Raw genomic sequence first — 23,894 nt, forward strand, 5'->3', positions numbered from 1 at the left:
TGAAGGTATGTGTATTCTTAAAATGTATTTTAGTGAGACATGACGTCTGTCAGTGTCAGTTAGAGATTTCGTTTCTCTGCTTCTTTTTTAAACAAACTCGTTTGTTTGATTTGTTATCTAATATTTTATTACATGCTAAATTATGTTAAAATAATAAACATGATCGTTTTGCATGAGTAGAATCGTTTGGCAAGAATTATTGGCCTTTAATCTGTATTGATTTGAATACGTATATGAAAAATAAAAAAGAATAATTTTACTAATTTGTTTATAATTTCTCCGTACGTCACTGTACAGAAGATGACTCAACTTGTAGCGTGTGAAGTAGGTCCTCAATAGACTCTTTTAGGAAAAAGGGGGAGTCTAATTTAAACAAAAAACAAGCCAGTGATTAAATTGTTTTCTTAACAGTACTTATTGTGGTCTACTGCAGAACTATTAGACGTAAATAAAAACATAGACAAAGACATTCTCCGTCAAAATAACTGTATTATATATTAAAACATAATTTAATATAGGTAAGAATATCAAAACAGGTCAATGACTGTTGTCACGCCTATTTTTTAACACAATTCTTTTGATTTTTAGCCCAAAATGGCCAAAAAGGCTACAGTGCAACCTGCCTTACACAAGGTGATTATGGTAGGCAGTGGAGGAGTAGGCAAATCAGCCCTAACACTCCAGTTCATGTATGACGAATTCGTTGAAGACTATGAGCCTACCAAAGCAGACTCTTACAGAAAAAAGATTCTACTCGATGGGGAAGATGTTCAGATTGATATTCTTGATACTGCTGGACAAGAAGATTATGCTGCTATCAGGGATAATTATTTTAGGAGTGGTGAAGGGTTTTTGTGTATATTTTCTATTACAGAAGACGAAAGTTTCCAGGCTACTCAGGAGTTCAGGTAATTATACTTTTACTGATGACAACAATGGGAATTTTCATTTATTAATTTCATGGAAGTAGGTTACGTTATTATCTAAAGATACAGTTAATTATAAGGTATACTAACTGTACAGTAATAGTGTGAACTGTGTAACAAAAGTCTATTAAAATTTCTGATATTTGATTGGAAAATTGTTCAGATTTTATTTGATAACATTCTATTGGATGTCCTGATTGCATTTTTGGGCTAATTAATACACTAAAAGGTCTTGAATTTACATTGTTATCTAGGAAGTCTTTATAATTCAAAAATTGACAATTTATTGTCAGTTTGTCTGTAATATCACATTAATAAGATTGTTTTACATTTTTGTACCTACATGTACATAGATTTCTTAATTGGGTCGCTAGGCCTACTTTTTTATGTACAGTATCACCTTTTAATACAAATCTGTGTTTCTCACTTCCTTGGTCCTGATTCTGTTGATTTATCATTCCATTTTTGCAAGAAATAAAGCTGTATCAAAGGTTTTGTCAGAGAACAGATCATCAACATTCTATTTGTCTTCATCTCTATGTCAGGTCAGCGGTCAGCTTCCCTACTTGCATTTTGCCATAAGTTTCTGTATTAGTTTATATCAATATAAACCCCCTTTACCGACATGTCCTGTCTAAGCCTCTCCTCCTAAGTCTTCCTTTCCTACTCCTTCCAGGAACCTGCAGTTCAGCAATTCTTCGTATTGGGTGATTAACGTCTCGACGTTGAACATGACCAAATCATCTTAACCCTCGTAAGGCGGTGCTTAGATTCTTACGTAAGCGACGGTGCGGGGTGCATTTGCACCTAATCCGTATATCCATTTTTTTTTCATATGTGAACTTCGGGGAAATTGATTTGAAAGATAATTAAGACTTGTTTATTATACTATGAAACATAATTTTACAGTACTCATTTCTTCTTATTAAAAAAAATTATTATCGTTGCAAGACAAACACATGAAATTTTTCACAGAGTGAGCAACACAAAGTTTTTACACACTTATGCCGGGACTTTCGGTCTTTTTTCTGTGACAAAAGTAACACTGACCTTGTCCCGTAGTACTGTTAGCTCCAGGTGGAACATCAGAAACGTCCAATTCAGAATATGAAATTTTCATCATTTGCACCCTAGTCATTTTTCCAAAAAATCACTTAAACGCAAAGAGTTTTAAATGCTGTAATGGGTGGAATGCGTTTGGAGTTGAATTTAATGTGAATAGAAAAATGGACAAAAATAAAAGAAAAATATTAAAAAAGATAGGTGAGAAAAACAAGGTCTGGGGTGCAATTGCACCCCGCACCACCTGACGAAGGTTAACCTATGCTCTCTCATTTTGGCATCAATTGGTGCCATTCTTTTTAACTGCCCCTCTTCTCTCTCTGAATTTTTCCTTCAGTCTCATTGGAATTTTTCTGCCACTCAGCACACCACTCACTTCCTTCCACTTCAATACATCCAATTATAATTCTACTGCATGTATCTCCATTTATTTTCTATTCTATTCTATTACTTTTTAATACACTACCATCTGATTTTAAAAATTTTAATTCACTAAGAATTTTCCAAAAAAACTTTAAGCAATTCTTAATAAGCCATCCCCTTTATTCAGTAAATAAATTTACAGAATGATTAGCTCAAATTATTTAGAAGATGTCCAATGTCTGGGGCGAATTTTAATTTTTGTATTTTAACATGATTTATACAATAATTGTTAGTAACTTATTGTTCATTTGTCTTGTACTATATATTACTTTTGATTGTAACTGTATTAATGTAATTTTAACATACCCTATGCATACATGTATGTAACAAAGGGTCAATAAAAATACTATTGTCCTTTTCATGATCATTTTTCAGTGCGTAACAAATGATAGGAAAAAGGGTAAGTCCGTGATAATACACATTTATGACATTTATTCTAACATGACATTTTAATTAAATCTGACAGTTGTCACATTTTATTTTCAATTTGGAATAAAAACAAATCAAATGTGTTTCTTGCATTTATAAAATGGTATTTTCTTTGGTTTGTATAGTCTTATAAATTATACAGATTATATTTGTAATATTATTATCTAATTAAAAAAAATATTTTTTTATTATGGCGCCATCTATCGACAACTAGAATAACTAGAATAAATGTTATAAAAATGTCACTGACGAAATGTAATCACCGACGTGCCTTTTTTCTGTCACATACAATTTAATGCGTTAGAAAGAAATCGAAAAACTGTGACGCACTGAAAGATGATCATGAGAAAAAGAATATCTATCTATCTATCTTCCCCATTACTTGGTAATACTGATCCTAGGTACTCAAATCTATTACTTTTCACAATCGTTTCGCCATCCAAAGATATCATTTTATTTCTAGTAAGCAAATCTTTAACACATTCGCGGTCATGACTGCATATGAAGTCATTTACTCCATAAGAATACGTTTATAAAATGACAGCGTGTCCGCGAATGTGTTAAATGAACATTCCAAATATTATGTTGTTGTCCTACCAAGCTTTAAACCTTTATCTCAAAAGCTTGTCTCCACTGTTCCAGTTTTTGTTTTAAGTTGCTTTTACTATTTCCTACTAACACTACATCATCAGCATATATTTAGCACCAGTTAATGTTACCCTGTAGCTTTGCTGTTCTCTGATCTAAAACTAATGAGAATAAATAAGAACTAAGCCACCAAGCCTTGGCATAGGCATAACCAGGATGATCCTAAGGGGGGGGGTTACCTGAAAGGGGGGGTTACAACTACTTGAAGGTCTCTGAGGGCTATGGTGTTAAGGGTATAGAGCTCAAAGTACATCCCAATGGGGGGGTTATAACCCTCAAACCCCCCCCCTGGTTACGCCTATGAGCCTTGGTGCAATCCTACTTTCACATGAAATTTATCAGTCTCTCCTACTACTTATCCTAATATTACTTGTTACTCCCTCATACATATCCCTCACAATCTTTACATATTCACCAGGACTCATTTGTTATTGAGTGCCCACCACAGAATCTCTAAAGAAACTATCATATGCTTTCTCAAAATCAATGAATACCATATGAGTGTTTGTTTCTTTGTTCCTGTATTTTCCATCAACTGCCTTATAATGAAAACTGCATATATTGTTGATCTGCCCTGCATAAAGTCAAACTGATTATTGGATATTTCAGTTTCTTTAAGTATCTGTCTATGTGGTTTGTACAATGTTGTATATCTCCCTTGTTTTTGTAAACAGAGATAATTTTTTTGTAATTTTATTAAACGAACTTTTTAGTTAACTTGTTCCTGTCTCTCCCAATGTTCTCCACACTTTACCAGGAATATCATCTGGTCCAACTGCTTTTCCTTTCTTTATTTTTTTAAGTGCTTGAAACCGTTGGTTGTTACTGTCTCTGTTAACTCAAGTGGTTTTCTGTCAAATTATTCATTTAATAAACTGTCAAAAGACTTTTTCCATCTCTTTTTGACATTCTTTTCATGAATTAGTATTTTATTATTTTCATTTTGGATACATCTAATCAGATTGAAATCTTTTGCTTTCTTTGCTTCTATTTTAGCTTCTTCTACTGGTATGTACTTTCACTTTTTGGTGACCATATAATTTTAAAGATCTGTATCCAACTTATTTTTTTGTCACTTTTTATATAAATTAAATTATTAGAAGAATTTTTTACTAAGCAACATTATTGTTTAATTTATTACCTAATATTTTGCATTTTGACAACAACATCCGATGTGGACGTCAAAACGTTAATAAAATCATGTTTTAGTTAAATTGTGGCTTCTTTCGCATTTAGAATAGTTAAGTACTTTTTATATAATTTTCTATTCTCTTTTTAGAGAGCAGATACTCAGGGTAAAAAACGATGAAACCATTCCATTTCTGTTAGTTGGTAATAAGTGTGACCTAGAGGATAAGAGGAAAGTGTCGATACAGGAAGCTACCGAAAGAGCCAAGCAGTGGGGTGTACCATACGTAGAAACTTCTGCAAAAACTAGAGAGCATGTGGACAAGGTAAATCACAAAAATCTATGTATGTACTGTCTGACCAATTTCACTTTGTATGTGAGATGCACACAAAGATAACAAAAACCGTGGAACTTGTAGGCAAGACAGGAACTGAATGTACACTCCGTGCAGGTATTTTGCTTGGAGAGCCATTACCAAAATAAAATTTAAAAAATTTAGAAAATCTGAACATCAGTGAGAGTGAGCATATACAAAGTGAATTTGGTCAGACTGTAAAAATGTTGAAAATTTTGGTATTTTAATATTTTTTATATTTTAATTTCTCAATTAACAAGAATTAGCTGTGTCATATGGATTCTAGCTTTTGGAAATAAGATTGCTGTCAGGACAGTGTCAAATCCAGGTATCTGAAGTTTTTTTAGCTATTATAGGCCTATATAAAGAAAACCGACACATATTCTGCAGATACTTTGGCGTCTTTTTTAAGTATCAACAATTTAGTAATGCCATTTGGCATTTTTTACACTATATTTTGCCATTTAGATATTTGTTATTCCATCCAGATTGTGTATTGTGCTCCTTAACAAACTCCTAAAATTACAGATTGATCCATAAATTAGTTTAAAAGTTAGGTATTTTATTTGTGTATCCTAGAGCTATGGTAATTCTACTTATACCTAATGGAAGTTTAAGAGCTAAACTATCAATATATGTAACAAAAAAAAGACAAAACCCTTCTGCAAAATTATGGTTAGGTACTTTTGATTTTTAAACAAATTGAATAACATTTAAAATATACATAAATTTGAAAAAAAAAAGTAGAAAGTTATTCTGGGACGATTAGATAAATAGTAGGAATTATTTTTGTTAATTTCCAACTAATTTGTTTATAATACCTAAAACAAGTAATTAGTTTCATTTTAAAGATAAAGACTTAAAATTCCATTATACAGTAGAAGATTTATTAGAATAAAATAAAGAAAAACTAAAGTTTTTTGGAAAATCATGTTGGTTTTTACAATAGTTACAAATAATTAACGATTTTGACTTATTTTGCAGTTTTCGAAGCAAGAAATTAATTTTACAACTTTTAGCAACCACTATTTTAAAGCTTTTTGTGTTTTAAAATTTAACATTTTGTTATTTTACCTCAAATATTAAGCTTTTTTAATGGCAAGCAAAAAAACTCGAAAAAATGGCATTTTTCCACTAAATTGTTCATAATTAAAAAAAAAGACGCAGAAATATCTGCAGAAAATGTATAGACTTTAAAAAAATCAGATAATACCTGGATTTGTCATAGTCTTGAACAAGATCTTTTTTTTCCTTATTTCCCTGGTGTATTAGTTAATATATTCACTTAAAAAGGTGTCCCATAGCTAAAACAACTGTTAGCAAAATAAAATAAATTCTATAAAAGGTATCATCAACTGTTTCAATATTGTTTTTGAGAAGTACTGTACTTACTCATGATGTGAAATACTAAAATTTGGAGGAAATGTAAAATTTTATCAGTTTATGCAGAAACACAAATACCTTTATCTTGTTGTGATTCATTAGTCTAATAATAAATGTGAAATGATTATTAAACATGCTATTCAAGATCATCAATGTAGTCAATTAATCATGGGAATTTAAAATTACTCAAGGTTGGGATCATTTGGCTAATGTAAGAAATATGATGGAATAATTGAATGGATTTTGTGGTGTAGTATAAATGCATAATGTTTATAAATAAGAAAATATGTTAAAATGCATTGTATAAAATATTTACATTAACAAAACAGTTGTTTTTTGTAATTATGACACAATTTATTTATTCAATAGAGTTGTTTGTTTTTCAAAGCATTCTTTTTGAGGAAATACCAATACTGTATAGTGTATAGTATATTATTTCAGTATTCTTGTTTTATTGTACTATAAACTCAAGTTAATCGTCTATAAAAATGGATTCATCAAAAGCATGCTTAAATCGCACTTACACAGTCGACAAGTAATAGAAAAAAGAATGGCCAAAAATAAATCCGTCCATCTGGCTTTTGTAGATCTTAAAAAGTAGTATAGTATAGTTGATCCAAAAGATGGCATAACCCAGACATCCAAAGTGAAAGTTATCCTTCAACACCAAATTTTTCTATATCGTCCACACAATGTCCAGAAAAAAGTCACACCATTTTGAGCGTCGGGTTTGGGGGGGGGAGAGGGGGGAGAAATCGGTAAATTCGTAGTTTTTTAAGTTTTTCGCCAATATTTCTAAAACTATGCGGTTTAGCATGAACAACCCTCTATACAAAATTGTTCTACATTAAATTTGAAATAAAAAAGGCCCTATGCATAATCTTTCTAAAATGAATGGTTCCAAAGTTACGGAGGTAGTATAGTATAACTGGTCCAAAAAAGGCCTAACCAAAACATCCAAAGTAAAAGTTTTCCTCCAATACCAAAATGTTCTATATGGTCCACATATTGTTCAGTAAAAAGTTACACCATTTTGAGCTTCCGGTTTGGGAGGGAGATGGGAGAGAAGCCGGTAAATTAGTAGTTTTTTTACGTTTTTCGTCAATATTTCTAAAACTATTCTTTAGCGTAAACAATGTTATATACAAAAATGTTCTACATAAAATTTAAAACAAAATATGTTCTATACATAATTGTTATAAAATCAACGGTTCCAGAGTTACAGAGGGTGAAAAGTTGAAGTTTTCGATACTTTTTATATTTTTTGGGCAATATTTATGATATAACTATACCAAAAACCCAGACATCCAAAGTGAAAGTTATCCTCCAACACCAAATTGTTCTATATCGTCCACATAATGTTCAGAAAAAAGTCACACCATTTTGAGCGTTGGGTTTGGGGGGGGAGAGGGGAGAGAAATCGTTAAATATAAAAAGTATCGAAAACCTCCACGTTTCACCCTCCGTAACTCTGGAACCGTTGATTTTATAACAATTATGTATGAACCTTTTTTGTTTTAAATTTTATGTAGAATATTTTTCCATAGAACATTCCTTACGCTAAAGCATAGTTTTAGAAATATTGACGAAAAACGTAAAAAAACTTTTTACGTTTGCCGACTTTGCCCCCATCTCCCCCGAAACCGGACGCTCAAAATGGTGTAACTTTTTACTGAACAATATGTGGACCATATACAACAATTTGGTGTTGAAGGAAAACTTTTACTTTTGATGTCTGGGTTAGGCCTTTTTTTGGACCAATTATACTATACTACCTTTGTAACTTTGGAACCGTTCATTTTAGAAGGGTTATGCATAGGGCCTTTTTTATTTCAAATTTAATGTAGGACAATTTTGTGTAGAGGGTTGTCCATGCTAAACCGCTTAGTTTTAGAAATATTGACGAAAAGCGTAAAAAACTACGAATTTGCAGATTTCTCCCCCCTCTCCCCCCCCCCCAAACCCGACGCTCAAAATGGTGTGACTTTTTTCTGAACATTATGTGGACCATATAGAACAATTTGGTGTTGGAGGATAACTTTCACTTTGGATGTCTGGGTTTGGGTCTAACTATACCATACTAAAGGCCTAGGACTTGATATGTAGAACCAAGCTATGGAAAGCAATGGAAGACATCGAAGTTGCATGAAAATTAATAAAAGCAATCTACAAGAATAACAAAGTACTGCTACAGGGTTGCTACAGGATTTCTTAAAAAACCATGGAAAAGAAAGTGCGAAGGAATGGGTAACCCAGTAAGAAACAAATATCTATATACCCAAGTTTTGCTGATGACCAAATAGTGTTCGCACAAGATGAAGAGGGCCTCAGCTTTATGATGAGAAAACTGGAACAGGAGTATACAAAGAATGAGATGGAAATAAACATACAGAAAACTGAATACCTAACAACGGAGAATACAGAAATAAAACAGATGTAAATAAACGAAGGTATACAAATCAAAGGAACAGATAGTAGTACAAGTATTTAGGGTTCATAATATCAAACAAAGAAACCACTGAAGAAGATATAAAAAATAATAGACTACAACCAACAAGAGACTGCATACGAAAATTGAACCAGGTACTGTGGGATAAGAACATCAGTATAAAAACAAAAAGAAGAATATATAACACCACGACAAGAAGTATCCTCACATAGAGGTGTGAAAATTGGACAATAAATAAAAAACCAAAAACAAAACAAGAGCAACAGAGATTGAATTCCTAATGGGAAGCTGCAGAGTAACAAGAATAGATAGGACTCAGACATTAATAGACTACATAGAACAGAAGAGATTAACTTACAGTTACAGGTTGTTTTATCTATTTTGTCCATTTCTTTCCTAAGCCATAACTTTAGAACCCATCTTATATTTGTTTGATATTTGGTACACATATGTCTCATTCAAAACCCAAATGACCGATATACTAACCATAAGAAAAATCCAGGTCCGGATTAACAAAAAATAAAAAAGTAATTTTGACCTTAAAACAACACCCTGTATATTCAAATTTAAAAAAAAACTGTTTGCATATTTGAAAAGAGCACAAAAAAGTAAGTTTAATTGTTCGTTGTTCGCTTCAATTTTTCGGCCAGACAATTTTATGACTTTAATTTTGAAATTATATTGAATTTTTTAAGAACTCTGACATTAAAAAGCAGGTATTATTAACTTTTAGTTATAAATTATTAAAGTTAATGAATAAATACTCATTTTAAAAATAATCAATACTCATTTACCACATTGGAACGACCCAATTACTAATGACAAGAAAAATCCAGGTCCGGATTAACAAAAAAGAAGGTGTGTGTACTTTGTACGCACCTAAGAAGTTATACTTCTATTATATGATTTAAACGAAATTAATATACTTTTTATTTATATTTTATTTAATATTAAACTAATTTATACTTACTACTTTACTACTTCTCAAACATTTTTATTAAAACAGTGCCAACAATTAAAATAATAAAAGAATAAAACACACACAAACACATTAAAAATGCCACAAATGATTTCTGAACATTAATTGCCGGAAAATTTTTTAACTAAATACGTATTTTCTGAAAATAAAATTATATAATAAATAAACTTACAATCATAAAATGTATAAAAAAATAAAAAAATAAAAGTTTTTATTGGGATTCGAACCAGCTATCGGCGCGGTTTGTATATTGGGTTCATTCGCCTTAAACGCTTCGCCACGGAGGCAATGTGTCATTATGTGCGAAGATCGACTAACTAAACGGATTAAGCTTCTGACATTTTTGAATTAAATTAAATTATTTTGATTTTGAATTGAAATGATTTAGAATTGAAAAAATACAACAAAACATAGAGTAAGAAAACAATATATTAGGTGAACATTGGTAGAAATTTTGATGGTAATCAAATTATGTAAATAAAAGTATTACATACTATGTATTTTGGTAGGTTCAAATAGGTAGGTACCTATGATACATTTACAATTATTACGTACCTGTTGCTTTTAAAAGCTATTTAAATGTCACTACAATTATAAACTTTTTTGTTTCTGTCCTCACAACAATAAAACTAATATATTATACATTTGTTTACCTTCATATTGAACAATTATTTATTATTGACAGATCATTTCAACACCCAATCAGAGCCCGTATAACGACTAATACCATACTGTCGGTGTGCGCATGCGCGCAGATCAATATAAATTCACCCTCAATCTCAATCGCGCCTAAAGAAGTATAACTTCAAAAAAATATAAAGTAATTGTGACCTTGAAACAACACCCTGTATATTGAAATTTTGAAAATTTGTATGCGCATTTTAAAAGAGCATAAAAAACTGTGATTAAAAGTTCACTTTATTTTTTCGCCGTTGATTTAATTACATCAATTTTGAAATTATATTGAAATTTTAAAGAATTCTGAGATTAAAAACTAGGTATTATTAACTTAACTTTTAATAATTTAAGGTTAATGAATCAACACTTATTTTAAAAATACTTAATACTTATTTACTACGTTGGCTTCATGGATTCTCTGGATTTGTAGCTGTATGCACATCATTAAAAATTAGAATTGCGAGAATTGGGATATTTTAATGATTTAATAAAGAGTTAAAAAAACATCTAATAAAAAACAATTCGTTTAAACAATTCAACAATTTAACATAAATTAAACATATTTGAAATATAACAGTTGCTCAAAATGTCCGCCATTTTGTTCGATTCATTTCCTTGCTCGTTTTAAAAGATTTCGACTCGATTTTCTAATTACATTGGGATTGTTTTTCATTTTTCTGGCAGCTTCTTGTGACCGTGACACAATTAATCAATATGATTTCAAAATTGCCGTAATTAAATTATCTGCGCAAAAATTTGACATGCACCTTTTAATACAGTTTTTATGCTCTTTTAAAATACGCAAACAAATTTTCAAAATTTAAATATACAGTGTGTTGTTTCAAGGTCACAATTACTTTATATTTTTTTGTTAATCCGGACCTGGATTTTTCTTGTCATTAGTAATTGGGTCGTTCCAATGTGGAAATAAATATTGATTATTTTTAAAATGAGTATTTATTCATGAACTTTAATAATTTATAACTAAAAGTTAATAATATCTGCTTTTTAATGTCAGAGTTCTTAAAAAATTCAATATAATTTCAAAATTAAAGTCATAAAATTGTCTGGCCGAAAAATTGAAGTAAACCATTAAACTTACTTTTTTGTGCTCTTTTCAAATATGCAAACAGATTTTCAAAATTTGAATATACAGGGTGTTGTTTTAAGGTCACAATTACTTTATAATTTTTTGTTAATCCGGACCTGGATTTTTCTTTAGGTTAGTATGTCGGTCGTTTGGGTTTTGAATGAGACATATGTGTACCAAATATCAAAAAAATATACAGTGTGTTTCTAAAGTTATGGCTTAGGAAATAAATGGGCAAAATCGATAAAACACCCTGTAACTCGGTTATAAAAGTCGGTAGGGCAAAAAATGTAGTATATCTAGAACCGGCTCGGTGACCTCTATTCACCATTAAAGTGTTTCCATTTCCCAATGAAACCCCCTGTATAATAATAAAAGAATTATCTTGGAACACTTAGTATATGTTTGCATTTGTATATTTCGTGCAATTTTTTAACTTTCTCTTTTTATGCACAGATGTTCAAATCTGCCAATTTTGAAGTATTTGTTAACTATTCTCCTAATATGTCTATTGTTTTGTCTGTGTATAATCGATAATTCAATTTTTAGGTGTTCTACGACTTGATGAGGGAGATACGAGCTCGCAAAACGGAGGAAAACAAAACGAACAACGGAAGAGGCAGGGACAAAAACAACAAGAAAAAGAAACGTCTGTGCTGCATTCTTTAATATGTATATATGTGTGTCCTGTTCAATATGCTTTAAGTGTAAATTTTAAGAGGTGCAGTGCTGGGGGTAACACCCCATTTTGTAAAACTAAAATGGTCTGAAATGATAGTCATATTCTCAATATTTTAGTTTTAGTTTCGATAACAATTTTGGCCTTAGTATCAATCATTATTATAGTCTAAGGTCGACTTGCACCGATCTGTTTAATGATAAAAATTTTTTAATATGTAATATTTTTTTTGGAGGTGGAACTTCTCAAGACCGTCTGGGGAGGTGTTCCATGTGTGTCAGATTCAGTCCGTCCTATCTGTATCTTGACGGGCAGCCTACCGACTAAACCCACCCCCTCTTTCTCCAGCCGACGGGTCTAAAACCGCTCTTAGAGAGCATATCTGACCCGTCGACATATTACGAAATATGTATTTTAGTATGTTAAAAAATTACAAAAAAACAAGGGGTGCCCGATATAATTTTGTTGTGACTATAATTAATTAATAATTAAAAAATGACTGTTTTTATAAATTTAAAAAAAATTTCGACCCGGTCATATATTATTTTGGATTTTCTGGATCATTCGAAATAAACAAGGTCTTTTGTAATTTTCCTCGTAAGTTGATCGTTTTCAAGTTATAAACAATCTAAAACTAAGGAAAAACAAATACTGACGATTTTCGAGGCTCAAAAACACAAGTAAAAAATATCATTTTTGTAATCATCTAGTACCTAAATTCAAGATCAAGCCTTCTTCTATCAGGTTCCGATAATAATTTTTGCCAGGTTTTATTTAGTGCTGCAGATTCGTGTAAATATTATTAAGAATTGCACATTTAATGATACAAGCATATAATTTGGTCCACATATACTGCACATATAGAGGTTCAAATTTAGATATGAGGCCATCTCAGATTTTGCCTTTTACAAAAATGGCGGTCATTCAAAATGGGCGACTATACATATGTGACTAATAGCACGATATCTTTTGAATGGAAAGTCCGATTTTAACCAAATTTGGTATATAGGTTCTTTTTGTGATTTACAAGATCGTTGTCGTGAACTGGAAGAATCGGTTTACTAGAAGTTGTGTTTTCCTGGTTTTTTATGTAAAACTATTTTATATTATGTAAATAATTTATTTCCAATTTTTTCACCCTGTATATAGTATTTTTTCAAAATTGTAATACATACCACCATTGAAAAGAGCGTAAGAATATGTTTTAGGAAATATTTTGAACTTTTTAGTTATGTGAATTACCATTTAATAAATGCATAACGTATCTGCACATGTACCTATGTGTGGCAGATGCGTGCAAATATAAGAATTATTGTGAATTTAATAGTAGAAGCATATCATTTGGACCACATATACTACACATCATCATCATCATCATCATCAATGGTGCTACAGCCCTATGAAAGAGCCTCGACCTTCCCAAGTCTATTACGCCAGTCAGTCCTATCCATTGCCAACCGTTGCCAGTTTGCTGCGCCTATTTTTCTCCCATCCTCATCTACACCATCTTTCCATGTAAGTTTTGGCCTACCCCTATTTCTACTTCCCACAGGTTGTGACATAAGGATTCTTCTAGGAGGATTGTTATGCTGTGATCTTGCTAGATGTCCTGCATATCTTAGTCGTCCTATTCTTATAAGAGATACTACGTCTTTTCCACCAAATATATGTTTATATCTGTGGTATACCTCGTAGTTGTACCTCCTCCTCCAAATACCATTTTCACAGATGCCACCGAATATGCCTCTCAGGATCCTTCATTCTAAACTAGTGAAGTAGGTATTGTAGTGCAGCCGATATATGAAACAATTGGGCATTTAATGATAGAAGCATATAATTTAGACCACATTATACTACACATACAAAAGTTTAAATTTCGATATGAGACCATCTCAGATTTTGCCTTTTACAAAAATGGCGAGCATTCAAAATGGTGGCTATACATATGTGACTAATAGCACGATAACTTTTGAACGAAAAGTCCGATTTCAGCCAAATTTGGCATCCAGGTTCTTTTTTTTATGGATAAGATTGAAGTCCTGAACCGGAAGAATCGGTTTACCAGAAGTTGTGTTTTTACTATTTCTTATGTAAAAATATGTTGGTTTTTTTTTCAATTTTTTCACCCTGTATATATTAATTTTTCAAAAGGTAATACCGCCATTGAAAAGAATGTAAAAATATTTTTTAGGAAAGATTTTGAAATTTTTAATTATGTTAATTATCATTTAATAAATGCATAACGTATTTTCACATGTACCTATTACCTATGTGCGGCAGATTCATTTTGAATGCCCGCCATTTTTGTAAAAAAAACAAAATCTGAGATGGCCTCATATCTAAATTTGAATCTTTGTGTGTGTAGTGTGTGTGGTCCAAATGATATGATTTTACCATTAAATGCACAATAATTCTTATATTATTTGCACGAATCGGCTGCACATGGGTGAATAGGTACATGTGAAAATACGTTATGCATTTATTAATTGGTAATTAACATAACTAAAGAGTTCAAAATATTTCCTAAAAAATATTTTTACGCCCTTTTTAACGTCGGTATTAACTTTTTGGAAAAATTAATATATACAGGGTGAAAGAATTGGTAAAAAAACAACATGCTTTTACATAAAAATCGGTAAAAAACAACTTCTGGTAAATCGATTCTTCCGGTTCAAGACCGTGGTCTTACACATCAAAAGAAGAACATATATACCAAATTTTGGTAAAATCGGAAATTTCGTTCAAAAGTTATCGTGCTATTAGTCACATATGTATAGTCGCCATTTTGAATGCCCGCCATTTTTGTAAAAGGTAGAATCTGAAATGGCCTTATATCTTAATTTGAACCTTGATATGCTTAGTACATGTGGTCCAAATTATATGCTTCTACCATTAAATGCACAATATTTCTTATAATATTTGCACGAATCTGCCACACATAGGTACATGTGAAGATACGTTATGCATTTATTAAATGGTAATTAACATAACTAAAAAGATCAAAATATTTTCTACAAAATATTTTTACGCTCTTTTCAATTGCGGTATTACCTTTTTGAAAAATTAATAATACAGAGGGAAAAAATTGAAAAAAAAACATATTTTTACATAAACAACCAGTAAAAACACAACTTCTGGTAAACCGATTCTTCTGGTTCACCACATCCATCTTATAAATCAAAAAGAGAACCTATATACCAAATTTGGTTGAAATCGGACTTTTCGTTAAAAAGTTATCATACTATTAAACACATATGTATAGCCGCCATTTTGAATGCCCGCCATTTTTGTAAAAGGCAAAATCTGAAATGGCCTCATATCTAAATTTAAACCTTTATATGTGTAGTATATGTGGTCCAAATTATATGCTTGTATCATTAAATATGCAATTGTTTCACATATCGGCCGCACTAATTTTAAAATATATTTTTTTAATCGTTAATGAGGAAGGTTCCTTATGGGAGGACGCGCGTATTAACAACTAAAAAGCAATGTTTTAAAATGAAATTAGTCCAAAAAACTTGAAACTGATAGAATAAGGTGTAAACTTCAAATTAAGCACTTCGTAATTTCAAAAATGATATTTTTTACTTATGTTTTTGTGCGTTGAAAATCGTCATGTTTCATTTTTTTGTCAGTTTTTAATTATTTTTATAACTCGAAAACGATCGACGTTATAAACTTACGAGAAAAATTACTAAAGACCGTTTTTTTTCTTCGAACCATCCAAAAAATCTGAAATACATAATATCTACACATGCCGAATTTTTTTCCAATTTATAAAAAAGGTATTTAAAAAAACGAATAAAATCTTTGATAAAAGGTATATATTTAAAATCCCTAAAAACGGCTACATCACAGAACTAGTTTTCGATGGGTTGACCAGTGCTTACCTAAAATGAATATAACCTCATAAAATGATGCAAAGGTTTTAAAATTTTGACTACAATTAAGAAAAGTTGCAGGTTATACTCACGTGATCTAACATGCTAACCACCAAAATATAATATTACAAAAATATGAGGGTAAAAACCTTTTAAAATTAATCCTATCTTAAGCATGGATGTTTAAAATATTCCAATAAACATCCAAGTTAGCATATTTTATCAATGTTTCCTTGACGGATTAATTTTAAAGGGTTTTTACCCTCATATTTTTGTAATATTATATTTTGGTGGTTAGCATGTTAGATTACATGAGTATAACCTGCAACTTTTCTTAACTGTAGTTAAAATTTTAAAACCTTTGCATTATTTTATCAGGTTATATTCATTTTAGGTAAGCACTGGTCAACCCATCGAAAACTAGTTCTGTGATAGCCCTTTTTAGGGATTTTAAATAAATACCTTTTATAAAGGATTTTATTCGTTTTTTTTTTGTATTATATGGTATACAGCCAACTACAGGAAAACCTTTTTCCTTTTGGATTTTTATTTTTTAAATTATTAATTAATTATAGTCAGGGCAAAATTATATCGGACACCCCTTGTTTTTTATAATTGTTAACATAATAAATTGCATAAATATTTTTATCCATTAAACAGATTTGTATAGGTCGATCTTATATCGTATCTTAGACTACAATCATTATTACAAAAATATATCCATGTCAAGATTGTTATTTTTTGTATTTGATAAAAAAAATTGCTTTGTGCACTGTTTAACAATGTTTTGTGTATTTTTGTGTGTTAGACGCTGCTGTGCGTGATGTAAAATAAATAAATATGAGAAAAGAATATGCCATACAGGGTGAGTCAAAAATAATCTCAAAAATATTTTTGAGCCACCTTGTATATGAAAATACTCGAATACTTATTTATTTTTGATGTAATATGTTTTATGTTCTGCTAAACTGTGTAGACGTAAGTAAGAATATATAAAAATTTACTTTTCGTAATTATTTTAGTTTTTTACATAATATATGTATATGTTGAGGAACTTGTGGAAAATATATATAGTTTAACTACAAAACTGCTTCTTCTTACTAGGATTTTGTTTTTCGTATGTTCTACACTTCAGCTTTTAATGTTTTTGTCTTCTTTTTCGACAAGCATCTATCTATATTTTTGTCTTCGCCATATTGGCATTTATTCTATATACAGGGTGGGACATTAGTATGACAAAGTCCAATTGCTCGTTTGTCGTAAGAGATACGAGAAAAAGTTATTTAGATAAAAGTTGAGGCACTGATAGGACCATAATTTAAAATATTTTCAAATATACAGGGGCGTGCGTATTGACAGGGTGACACAAACTTATGTTTTTTTAAATAGAACACCCTATATATTTTTATATTTTTGGATTCTCCTCAATGTTTCCATTCTTAAAATATATAGTTTTGTAATATTGCACGAGGTAGATTAAAAGATAATTACGTTTTTTTGTTAATTTCTTAGCAATATTTACACCCTGTAGAATTATAGTGATTTGACATCAAATTTTTATTTTATGTTCAAACGATTTTTAATATAGTCTACTATTGTTAAACATTAACAGTATAGCGAAATGTTAAATTTTAGTATACAGGGTTGGTCGAAACTCGGAATAAGTATTTTCTTAGTTTTCTTAAATGGAACACCCTATATTTTAATACTGTAATGAAATGATATTTTATGGTACTTTTTTATTTCTTAAGCATTCCCTATACCTAAGTGCTTTAATTTGTAAGTTATTCGTGATTCTTTAAGCCAAACAATAATTGCAAGAAAAGTTACGTGAAATTTTATTAGGTGGCCGTGAAAATATTCAATCAAAAATAATTTTTCGAAAAAAATATATCATAATCTAGCCTGATCCTTAATTTATTAATATTGGATGATATATCCAAATAAATTCGTAGTTAAGATTGTTGGTGCGCAAAATATTAATAAAAACATACAATATTCTACCTAGTCGGCTATGACACTAAATTTGACAATATACCATATTTATAGTTCCAGTTGCTTTGTTACCATTACTAATATGAATTTTTCTAATGAGGAACTGATAATATTTTTGTGCTAATGAGTATAACAAAAATGAGCTACTAGCAATAAGAATTTTTCATCAGAAATTCCCTGATAGACGACAACTAAGAAGAGAAACGTTCAAAAATATTCTAGAACGGTTTCAACGGACTGGACACTTAGATTATGATAAATCTGATCGAACAAAAACTATTTTAAGTGAAGAAAACAGGAATTAAATGTAATCCGTAGTGTCACTGAGGATCTGCATATTAGTACAACCGTTCTTACAAACTAAGTATCTACTCTGTTGAAACCGTTTTAGTATATTCTCTTTTTGGTTGTCGTCTATTAGGGAATTGCTGATGATAAATTTTTATTGCAAGTAGCTCATTTTTGTTATACTCTCCTAGCACAAAGCCATTTTAATCAGTTCCTCATTAGAAAAATTAATATTAGTAATGTTAACAAATCAACTGGGACTATATAAATAGTATAATGTCAAATGTTTAAGCAAATTTTGTGTCATAGCCAACTAGAGAGAATTTTGTATGTTTGATTAATATTTTATGCACCAATAACCTTAACTACGAATATATTTGGATATCTCATCAAATATTAATAAATTAAGGATCAGGCTAGATTATTATGTATTTTTTTCGAAATATTATTTTTGATTGGATATTTTCACGGCCACCTAATAAAATTTCACGTAATTTTTATTGCAATTAATGTTTGGCTTAAAGAATCACGAATAACTTACAAATTAAAGCACTTACGTATAGGGAGTGCTTAAGAAATAAAAAAGTACCATAAAATATCATTTCATTACAATACTGAAATACAGGGTGTTTTATTTAAGAACACTCAGAAAATACTCATTCCGAGTTTCGACCCACCCTGTATAATAAAATTAAACATTTCGCTATACCGTTAATGATTAACAGTAGCAGACTATATTAAAAATCGTTTGTATATAAATAGAAAATTTGATGTCAAATCACTACAATTCTACAGGGTGTAGATTTTGCTACGAAATTAACAAAAAAACGTAATTAACTTTTAAACTACCTCGTATAATATTACAAAACCATATATTTTAACAAAGGAAACATTGAGCAGAATCCAAAAATGTAAAAATATACAGGGTGTTCCATTTAAAAAAACATAAGTTTGTGCCACCCTGTCAATACGCACGCCCCTGTATATTTGAAAATATTTTTAAATTATGGTACTATGTGTGCCCCAACTTTTACCTAATTAACGTTTTTTCGTATCTCTTACGAAAAACGAGTAATTAGACTTTGTCACACTAATGCCCCACCCTGTAGATTCTAGTGATATTCTTGATATTATTTGTGATAGGTTTTCATTTAAGGGTATTAAAAATTTAAGTATACTTGAGTGTCCCCGAAAATAGTGCGTTTCTTTAAGGTATGGATATAATACACAATTTAAAACAAAAAAGTCCTATAATATTTTTTTCTAAAGTTAACTGTTTCCAAGAAAAAAATTACATTGTTCTCCATATAAGTGAATTTTTATTTTCATAAATTTGAATGACATTGCAACGTAGCCTAGAAGAACTTGCTATGACTGTGGAAATTTAACCTAATAATCATTTGTTTATTTACTTTGAGGTGTTACTTTTGGGGTTGTTGACAGCATAGTTACCTACCTGCAAAATAATGGATATGGGTTTGGTTGATATTTACATTATTTTACCTACCAGATGCAACTGACCTACAAACCTCCTTTTTTAATCTTAAGATTTTTGAGTTGCGCGTTGTTGCCAGACTTCAATTTGCATATCAAAATGTATTTTCGTTTTTTGGTCAAACGGATCAATTTAGAAAAAAATGTTATAAGACTTTTTTGTTCTACATTGTGTCTTCTACCTATACCTTTAAGGAACGCAATATTATCGGGGACACCCTGTATATTGTTCAACACAATGATTTTTGAATCAGCCACACTCCCATTCACAATGTATGCCTTTATTACATCTCTTCTTTCAAAAAAAGTTGCTCCCAACTTAAAAAATGATTCAATAGTTATGTTTTCAGTGATTTCAAATCATTTTGCTCAGTATTTGCTAAATGTTCTACCATGCAAAGCGTTTCCCATGGCAAATGACGAATTAGATCTTTAATACTAAACATTTTCCATAGTAAAGTATGATATATCACTTAAATGCTAAGTGTTTTTGAGTGTAAAGGATTAATGAAGATTTTGCTTTATACAAGCTTTTCAGAAAAAGTTTCAGTTGTTTATTTCAAACATTTCTTGCTTGAACAGTATTTTATTTTAAACAAAATACTCTGGTTAAATCGGTGAGTGTAGGAAGAGTCTATACCGGTTTCGGAGGTTTTTTCTTCTCATCAGTAGTACCATATCCTCTTCTCTCCAAATTCACCAGGTACCATGCCTTGGGCCTTTCCGAATTGCAAAGAACGAAATGCCGCGGATGAACTCCATCTACCGAAAAACAAAATAAGTTATCAATCGAAGTAGCAAAGAAAACGACAATAAATGTCGTTCCCATACCATCAGATTTGACAACAGGTGGAATACTTTCTTTGGTTACAACTTCCCGAGATTTTCAAAAATTATAAATCATACAGGTGAATTCACATAGTAAATTTTAAATAATTCACGTCCCATCTGCTCAGCGTGGTAAAAGTTCCAACAAGAAAGATTCCTTAGTACTCAACAAAAGAGTAAATGAATTAAAATGTAGTAAACATTTTTAATTTCTTTGCAACACCAAAATGCAGCAGCTGCATAATACTCTGGTTAAATTGGAGAGTGCAGGAAGAGTCTATATCGGTTTCGGAGGTTTTTTCGGATACATTTTTAATTCATTTACTCTTTTGTTAAGTACTAAGGAATTCTTGTTGGAATTTTTACCACGCTGAGCAGATGGGACGTGAATTATTTAAAATTCCCTCATCTTAATTTCCTCGGCATCCTGTATGATTTATAATTTTTGAAAATCTCGGGAGGTTGTAACCAAAGAAAATATTCCACCTGTTGTCAATCTGATGGTATGGGAACGATATTTATTGTCGTTTTCTGTGCTACTTCGATTGATAACTTATTTTGTTTTTCGTTAGATGGCTCTAGTTCATCCGCGGCATTTCGTTCTGTGTAATTCGGAAAGGCCCAAGGCATGGTACCTGGGGAAATCGGAGAGAAGAGGATATGGGACTACTGATGAGAAGGAAAAAACTCCGAAACCGGTATAGACTCTTCGTACACTCTCCGATGTAACCAGAGTATTATGCAGCTGCTGCATTTTCGTGTTGCAAAGAAATTGAAAATGTTTATACATTTTTACTTTATTTTATTTTTTTTTTCAAATATATGCCCAAAAAGGGTTTTCCAATGCAAAAATGGTTTAGCTTTTCAAGCGTTTTCCAAGGAAAAAGATCTTACTTTGAACATACCCTTCAGGAAAGAAGTTTCAGTCGCATATTTGAAACATTTCTTGATTTATAGAAGATGACATCACTTAAAAACAAAGTATGTTATGTAGCATAAACCACCATCATCAAGGGCTTTAATTTCTGATGGAATGTTTGCTGCTCTTACTTTCTGATTCGCTTATTGTGGTGAATTACTCCACATTGTTCTTTTTCATTTTCAGAATTTCTTGTATGACTTTACTTTCGTCACAATTTTCTTCTACTCATTTCAGTTTGTGCATAGTTCTGTCCAGTTTCCAACTGTCAAGATTTTGATATCTTTCATGACCTGGTCCTCCCATCTCTTTCTCTTCCTGTGCCTTCCTCTTGCTCTTCAGAGCTCTCTGATTCGCTTATTGTGGTGAATTACTCCACATTCTTCTTGTGGATTCTCAGATTTTGTTGTATGACTCGGCTTTTGTCGCAATTTTCTTCCACTCATTTCGATTGTGCATAGTTCTCTCGTTTCTCGCTTTCAGGATTTTGATATCTCTCATGACCTGGTCCTCCCATCTCTCTCTGTGTGTCTTCCTATTGGTCTCTTAAATTCTGGCTTCCATCTGGTGACCTTATTAATCAGTAGGTCGTTTTTTCTTTTCTCCATGTGTCCAGCAATCTCATTCTATGCTCTTTAATTAATCTAACTTCTTTTCCCTTCATGATGTCTTTTATTTCATGGTTCATTCTTCTCATTTTCCGTTTTCCATTCTTATCGGGCCAATCATTCTTGTGAAGATTTTTTTCCTTTAGAATATTCTAAATTTTTGTTCATTTTTATCTGTGAGGCACATTATCTCAGCCGCGTATGTAGCTACTGGTCTGATTGCAACTCTGTATATTTTCAGTTTTATATTTCTAGATCTTGTTGCTTAACCTAAAATAACCTAAAAAGTTGACAAAAACAATTAAACGAAGCTACATCGCCATATTTCTCAATAGATTGCACTAAACCAATATTTTTGGAAGCCCAAACATCTGTACTTATTTTTATCGTTTATATTTTGTCACCTTTATTGAAAAATCGCTTACTTTTCTTTCATGCTAATGGTCAGCGACCTCTATATTGAATAAAATATTAATATTTGTGTGTGTATTTAAAGCAAAATTGTAACATTGAAAAAACCTTTTTTTCAAACCATTCCCAGGTTCTTGAGCCGTGAGATCGAAAAACCTACTCACTTAATAAAAAAAAGAACTTATTTTCATTATTTTCTAACACACGACTGGAGATTTTGAAATATTCGGTGTTAATTTTGTGTTTTGTAGTTAATTCAGTCCATTATTTTTTAAATATTTATACTTGTTTATCATAAGATTTATACATAAGTATATATACGGAGTAGTTAATATTTACTTCGAATAAAGATACTATTTTAAGACAAGTAAAAGATGAAGTATCTCTAATAAAAACAAGCCAACCTTTTAGTCGCTCTAAGTAGTCTCTTTTACATTATATGTATATATTGTCCTCTCAAGAGCTCATTTAAAAGAGCAAGTTTACCCCCCACCCACCGAAACTGTTGTTTTTTTTTTCTCAAAATTAAACGTCAAACTCTCTCACCATCGTTTATCCCACCTTTTTGTCAGCAATTTTGACACTAATTTTCATTAGATGTAGAATAATTTAGAATCGATCGTAATAACGATTACAAAATGTTTGCTTCTTTTACCTTAGAAAAAACACCTTTTTACGTAATGGATAAACTTGTTGGCTTAGATTTTTTCACTCTTTGTACTGCCATACATATATAAATAAAAATATTCAAAAATTGTGTTGTTTTTATTGCTCTATTATCTCTACAGAGTGAAAACTGCCAAATTGACGTAACTGCACATGCGTAGAAGTAAATGAGGGTTGGCAGTACTCATTTTTGCGAATGACATGCGCAGAGTGAGCCATTGACAGCGCAGGTATTGATAGATCTGGTAATACCAGGCGAAAAAAGGAAGCGAGTGATGATCGGATGTTGTTTTTTGTTCATATATTCCAAATTTTCACACGTTATACTGAATTTCTATATAAATTAAATGCTTTTTATGTTGTTTTTATCTTAAAAAAACCTATATTTAATGTGTATGGACATTGTTTTCAGGTTGCTGTTTGTTTTTCTGCTGACGTTCTGAAGATCTTGGAAAACTCACCAAAATGAGTTTTTAACACATCCTGCTGATAATATAACTAAATTGAGATGCTTACTGTGTATTTTTTATATATAAAAGTGATTAAATATCAAATAAAAAGATTCCTCTTA

At 30.9% G+C, this 23,894-nt stretch overlaps 1 protein-coding gene across 1 annotated transcript; it reads left to right on the forward strand.

Annotated features, from left to right (window-relative positions):
- Positions 1-188: 188 nt before the first annotated feature.
- LOC114334820 (ras-related protein Ral-a) lies at positions 189-23,894 on the forward strand. The gene is made up of 5 exons (XM_028284917.2): positions 189-518; positions 589-908; positions 4,768-4,942; positions 12,101-12,200; positions 23,736-23,894. The coding sequence occupies exons 2-5, from the start codon at positions 595-597 to the stop codon at positions 23,756-23,758; spliced, it is 612 nt and encodes a 203-aa protein (XP_028140718.1). The 5' UTR covers positions 189-518; positions 589-594; the 3' UTR covers positions 23,759-23,894.

Source organism: Diabrotica virgifera, chromosome 9 (genome assembly GCF_917563875.1).
Source record: "Diabrotica virgifera virgifera chromosome 9, PGI_DIABVI_V3a".
NCBI lineage: Eukaryota > Metazoa > Arthropoda > Insecta > Coleoptera > Chrysomelidae > Diabrotica > Diabrotica virgifera.

Coding starts and splice junctions, on each gene's coding strand:
- LOC114334820 (XM_028284917.2), top strand. CDS start 595: ATGGCCAAAAAGGCTACAGTGCAACCTGCCTTACACAAGGTGATTATG. Junction 909..4,767: donor CAGGCTACTCAGGAGTTCAG/GTAATTATACTT, acceptor TTCTCTTTTTAG/AGAGCAGATACTCAGGGTAA. Junction 4,943..12,100: donor CTAGAGAGCATGTGGACAAG/GTAAATCACAAA, acceptor TTCAATTTTTAG/GTGTTCTACGACTTGATGAG.